Here is a 5,855-nt window from a genome sequence, read left to right as displayed (position 1 = left end):
CGTGAGCCGCACAATTAGCCACGTGCGGGCTCTGGAGAGCGATCCCCGGGAAGAAAGACAGCGCCCCCGTGGGACAGACATCGGACAGTCCTTCCCTCCTCCCAGGCTCTGTCACAGGGCGCTCCGCGACGTCGCAGCACTTTCAGAAAAGTCGGGGGAGGCGAGCTGGGCCTGGTCCTCACACGCCCCCCGGGGCCGCAGGGCAGACGCGAGGGGCAGCGCGGAGGCCCGGGGGGGGGGCGGGCTGCACGCTTCCCGCAGGTCCCGGGACAATCCCGACGCCGCCCTCCACCCAGCACTGGGCACCGGGAGGAGGGGGCGGCGGTGAGCGCGTCTGAACCCGTTGAAACGCCGACGCGCGCCTGTGCGGATGGCGTGGAGGGGCCCGCGGAAGGACCATCTGCTGCGTCCTGCGCTCACCGCGCACTCTGGTCCGGGCGCTCCGGGCAGGAGGCAGCCCCCTTCCCTGGCGCCCGTTTAAGGCCCGGAACGTGTCCCTGGCGGGCAGGCCCGAGCCGGTTCCGCCTCTAGGTGCGGGTCGTGGCAATCATCTCTGATGTAAGGACAACAATGGCAGGATTTGCCGCCGACACCCCAGGGGGGTTGTCGCGTCTGGATACTCCACGATTTGAAAAGAAACCCAGTTTAGCCTCAGTTGACCGGGAGGCAGAGTCGAGCGTCCGGACCCGGCCCCAGCACTCGGCCGGCGGCACAGCTGTCCCCGGGGCAGGGGCCTGGGCTGCCGACTCGCGGGGGAGTGGGTGTAAAAGCACAGACCACGCCAACTCTCCCGCCCGCGCCTGGTTATCCTCCCTGAGTGTGACTGACTGAGGCCGTAACCCTTGCACCTGCTGTGACTCGTGCGGGGCGAGGGAGCGAGAGAGCTCTGAGAATCACTGGCCAGCCCCACTCTGTTCCGGGCTCGGGCCAGAAGCGGAAAACCGCTTCCAGGGGAGACGCACTCAGCACAGCTCCGTGTCCTTGGTGCACCGGAGGTGTCCCCCACGGACTCGGCCACCCTTGCGGCTCAACGGGCTGCGCTCACTCACCGTCACCGCCGATTTGGGCCGAGGGCTAATAGGCCGGGCTGGGCTTTGGGGCGAGCCCTCCCACAGGACCACGGCATTTGTCTAGGGGGGCTGGATGCCCCCAGACCGGCAGCTCTGCCGCCTGCTCTGAGAGGGGCAGCGTGCCGCTCGGGGAAGCTGGGGCTCGGCCTGCTCCTCCCTCATCTCCGTGTGGGGGGAGGCCCGCGAAGGTCGGGGCGCCGTGTCTCGGGGAGCAGACGTGTGCCATGTGCCGCGGCAGTCCAGCGGCAGGGAGGGAAGAGGGGCCCCGGCGGCAGCGGCCGCGCACGCACCGTCCGGCGAGAACTGGTCCCTCTCGAACACAGTGATGCAGAGCACCTCCTGCTCCAGGTCCCGGATGAAGAACTGGCAGTTGGAGTTCCACTTGGGGTTCAGCGTGTCCTGGATGGTCTTGGTGATGTGGCACTGGGACCCCATGGTCACCTCGCAGTAGGGGTTGCTCTTCCCTGGGGGGGACAGAGCCTGCTCGACCCGGGCCCACGATGGGCGCTCCCTGACTCCGAGCCGGACTCGGCACAGCGGACAGCCCGGCCCTCCACACTCCCTGCTGTTCCCTCCTCCACCTCGCCAGACCCCCGACCCCCCAACTCAGCACCACCCCTAAACTGAAACAGATAACGGGGTGACGGGCTCTGAAACCAGGCCTCCCTCCATCCTCGCCTCCGCCTCAGCTTGTGTCCCATCTGCAGGGGCATGGCAGCCACTCGGACTGCTCCAAAAAGCAAGATGCCAGAAAGGATTTAAGAAAAAAAAAAAAAAAAAAAAAAAAACCTCTAGGTTTTCAACAAGTGCTAGAAAAACCAGTTCTGGAAGGAAGTCGTGGGTGATGGAAACGGTACGTGTTTTATTGGATTCAGAGCCAGGCGTGCGCTCGAGGGCCCCCCCCGCCCCCGGGGCCTCACCGTGGGACCGGCAGGGCTTCAGCTCCACGCCCTCCACCACGTTCACCATCAGCCTTCCGATCCCCGTGGCCCTCTGGGAGCGCACTGCGGGGCGGAGAGAGCGCGGCCGAGGGCCCGAGTTAATGTCGGACGCTTCCCACCGCTGCTGGCCTGCGCTGCCCCCTTCCTCTCCCGCTCCCTCGCTCCAGGGGTTCGCCCTGCACCCCACTCTCCCTTCCCCCTCTCCCCCCATCCCGGGCCGCCACCCCCTGGGCCACCCTGGGCTCTAAGGTCCTGGGGCCCCTCCCCCCACAGTGGCGCCCCGCCCGGCTCCGGCTCCTGTTACCCAGGTACGCCTTCTCCCGCTTCTTCTTCTCCGTCTCTATGTAGAGCTCCGAAGCGGCTTTGATCTTCTGCACCCAGGCCGTCCTTGGGGAGGAAAGACGGGTGCCACACAGACCTCAGGGGACAGGCTTCGGGTCGGTGCACACGCGGCCCCCAGGCCCTGCCGGCTCGGCCGACTCGGACGACAAAGGCTCAGGGAAGGAAGCGGGGTTTCGTGTCGCGTGAGGCGCACGGCTATCCCTCCCGTGAAGAAGGCAGGCACGGTGGTGACGTGTGCGCTGGTGTTCCCCAGAGCTCGCTGGGGGCCCTGAGGACGCCCGTCCGTGGGAACCGAGGTCCCTGAGGCGCTAGGGCACCCGTCCCCCGCCGGGAGCACCCCGCCTGTGCCCCCCAGCAAGGCCAGACAGCCGTCCCGCACAGAACACCCAGGGGACCACAACACCGTCTCCCAAGTAAGGGGAGGTCCCCCGGGCCAGCACTGAGGGTGCCGTCCTCCCTCGTCTGTCAGGGGCCTGTGTGTGCCACCACTCGGGCCCCTTCCTGGCGTGGCACACGGGCCCCGTGGCATGTTGCGGCCGTGTGCCAGGTCTGCCCCGCAGAAAACGGTCTGTTCCATCCGGCCCCGAGGGGCAGAGTCTTGATGGAACGATGGGAGCGAATCACCCACAGTTCCGGACCCAGAATGTCTGTCCATGTGACCCCAGAGGAGGGGTCTGGGTTGGGAGGTCCTGTCAACCCCCACATGGCTTTCCATTTGCTTTCTGCCACTAGGGAAACCTGAGCTGCTCCATTTATCTCAAAGAACGCTGAAAATGTCTACCCCACAAAAATCCTCAAGCAAAATTAGTTTCAATTTGTTTCATTTTGAAAAGCTCCTGCTGTGTGTCAAACTTCTGTGAGGCTCTGGAAGAAAGTACTGCCACCTTTCGTGTCCCCTCCAGCCAGGGATCACGGCACTGCAGCCGGGGGAAGGGTGGGGGACCGGTGACTAATGAAACGTCCCACAGGGCCCTGCACCGGCCGGGACCCGGTGAGCGCCCAGTGCAGGGGGGCAGTGGGCCTTACCTCTCATTTATGCTCTCCGCCCGGAGGGTGTAGACGCGGTCGATGTGGGAGATGTGGAAGATGGGCTCGTCCCCAGAGGGGTCGGTGGGCAACTTGACCAGAACCTCGTTTAGGAAAATAGGCTGAAAAGCAAGGCGTGAGCATTATGAAGCCGGCGGGTGTCTGCGCGTGCCCGCAAACTCCGAGCGTGCACACCTGTGTGTGCACGTAGGGGCCTGTGAACCAGACTGAGGAGTCCCAGGAAATCAGAACCCGTCTGTGTGCACGTGCGCGTGTGTGTGTTCCAGCACACGCCGCCAGAATAATGGCTTTGTGTTAATGTCGACTTCCATACGGAGCAAACTGTACACACAGACGCCCCACTTTACAGGCATTCTCAAGTCCTTCGGAGCAAGAACCGGCCTGTTACCCTGCGGCGTCCCGGCCGGCTAACGGCAGGCGCCAGCTGCACCTGCAGGCAAGGCCCTGCCAGACGCTTTCCTGCGAAGCTGCTAGTGCCGATCCACGTATGTGCATGGCCCTCTCTTCCCACGCGAGGCGTCTGCTGCTCCGGGGAACACCCGTCTGTGAGCTCGCCCCCGCGGAGACGCATTTAGAAAAACAACCTCCCACGACAAGACGACACAGACAGCCCCGCGGGGAGGGGCAGGCGAAACAAGCAGCTTGGGGAAACCCCCTGCGGGGGCTGCTCGCACAGGCTGGAGGGCGGGGCTGAGATGGCCCCAGCTTCCTGGAGAAGTCTGGGGGGGCCCCGAGAATGTCGGGGAGGTGGGCACCTGCGCCCCACTCCCGACCGTTCCCACGCCCACTCGTCTGCACTCTGGACTGTGAGCCCCACTGGACAGGGGGGCCTCCGTCCTGTCCAGGGCCCCACGCGGCCACCGGCCAGCTAGTAGACGGTGCGTCCCCTGAACTGGGCGCTGACCCTTCCTGACCGTGCAGGCCCACCGCGGAGCGGCCGCGGGCGGTAAAGTAAGTTGTCATGCTTTTGCTGGGGGAGGGTCTGCCCTTCAAGTTGTAAAAAACACAATTTCTGTGAAGCGCAACAAAGCAGAGCTCAAGAACAGGAGGCGAGCGCGCGCCGTGCCGTCACCAGGGATCCCGGCCCCCCGCCCCTCCCCCTCCGCGCCACACCCCCGGCCCTGCCGCACCGGCTCCCAGCGGGGTCCGCCCCGCCCCCGGCCCCGCCCCGCCCTGCCGGCGCCACCCCGTGGCCAACTTACGGTTTTGTACATTTTGTACTGCAGGTTGGACTTGGGGCTGAAGACCTTGTCGGCGCCCGAGGAGCCCAGCGGCTTCAGGATCTGGGTCAGCAGCAGGAAGTCGTTGAAGAGGAAGCCGTACAGCTCCTTGTTGCTCTTGGCCTTGTACAGCTTCCCGCTGTGCAGGAACTTGCGGGGCCCCAGGCAGTTGGTCACGGAATTGAACACGAGTTGCTGGGGAAGGAAACAAAACCCGGGGAAGAGGCGACGGAGTCAGGCCAGGTCGTGGCCGGGGGTTTTCTGCGCCTGGACGGTGGTGGGCTCCACCAGGAGGGGGGCCGGCCCCGCCGGGCTGCGCGGGAGGCCCCAGGCAAGGGCCTCGGGACTGTCACGCGGAGTGGAAGACGTCACCCAGCAGAGGTGAGACCCGCGTGTCCTCGCTCACGGGCGGGGCCCAGAGCTGAAAGCGACAGGTGAACACGCGAGACGGACACGCGGGTCAGACAAACAGGACCTCGCAGTCGCCGGCGGCTGCCTGGTGGGGAGGGGAGGAGGGGCGGGAGGGGCGGGAGGGTAAAGGGCCGCGGGGTCGCATGTGCGGTGGCAGAAGAAGATTTGACTCCAGGGGGCGGGCACACAGGGCCAGGCACAGACCCTGTGTCGCAGAAGTGCACGCCTGAAGCCCGTGTGACCCAACTCAACCACGTCACCCCAGCGGATGCCACTGAACAACGCAGGAGGGACTGCGGGGAAGACCTGGGGCGGGGCGGGGCAGAACCCGGCGGTGCTGCGAGCGGCCTCGAGCGAGCAGAGCGCCCGGGTGCTGGCGCCCGTCCGCCTCGCCCAGCTCGCTGGTCCTGCAACGTGAGAGGACCACTCTCTCCTGGCCACTGGCCGCTGCCCGCACCCCGGAAGTGGTTCTGAATGCCAGCCCCCAGGCTCTAGCACCTCGAGTGAGCAGGCTCTGAATGGGCGGAGGAAGACCAAGGCCAGAGCCACCTCCCTAGGACCCCCTTTCCGACAGCAGGGGAGAGACGGAGGGGGCGGGAGGAACCGGGCGGGTGTCACAGTCCCCTCCGGCCTGCATGCCAGCCCCAAGGAGATGCTCCACTCCGCAGCCGTCAGGGCCAAGGCTCCCTCAGAACTGTGAACCCCACAGATCTCCCTGAGGATCGTGTTTGTCAAGAGGCGATGAAGTTCGCAACACGCATCCCTGAAGGGGGGCTGGGGGCCACCGTGTTGGGAACTGCCCTGACTGGTATCAGAAGCTGAAA

At 65.8% G+C, this 5,855-nt stretch overlaps 1 protein-coding gene across 3 annotated transcripts in view; it reads right to left on the bottom strand.

Annotated features, from left to right (window-relative positions):
- ITSN1 (intersectin 1) overlaps window positions 1-5,855 on the bottom strand; it is a 176,565-nt gene that overhangs the window by 890 nt on the left and 169,820 nt on the right. For all 3 annotated transcript variants that reach the window (XM_036017208.1, XM_028503920.2, XM_028503921.2), the window contains 5 exons: window positions 4,603-4,815; window positions 3,380-3,501; window positions 2,316-2,398; window positions 1,991-2,074; window positions 1,361-1,534 (listed from right to left, as the gene is read on the bottom strand). In XM_036017208.1, the coding sequence (XP_035873101.1) occupies window positions 1,361-1,534; window positions 1,991-2,074; window positions 2,316-2,398; window positions 3,380-3,501; window positions 4,603-4,815 (676 nt within the window). The remainder of the gene's footprint in view (window positions 1-1,360; window positions 1,535-1,990; window positions 2,075-2,315; window positions 2,399-3,379; window positions 3,502-4,602; window positions 4,816-5,855) is intronic.

This window comes from Phyllostomus discolor, chromosome 2, assembly GCF_004126475.2.
Source record: "Phyllostomus discolor isolate MPI-MPIP mPhyDis1 chromosome 2, mPhyDis1.pri.v3, whole genome shotgun sequence".
In the NCBI taxonomy this organism is placed as follows: Eukaryota; Metazoa; Chordata; class Mammalia; order Chiroptera; family Phyllostomidae; genus Phyllostomus; species Phyllostomus discolor.
This window is presented reverse-complemented; position numbering and strand designations above follow the sequence as displayed.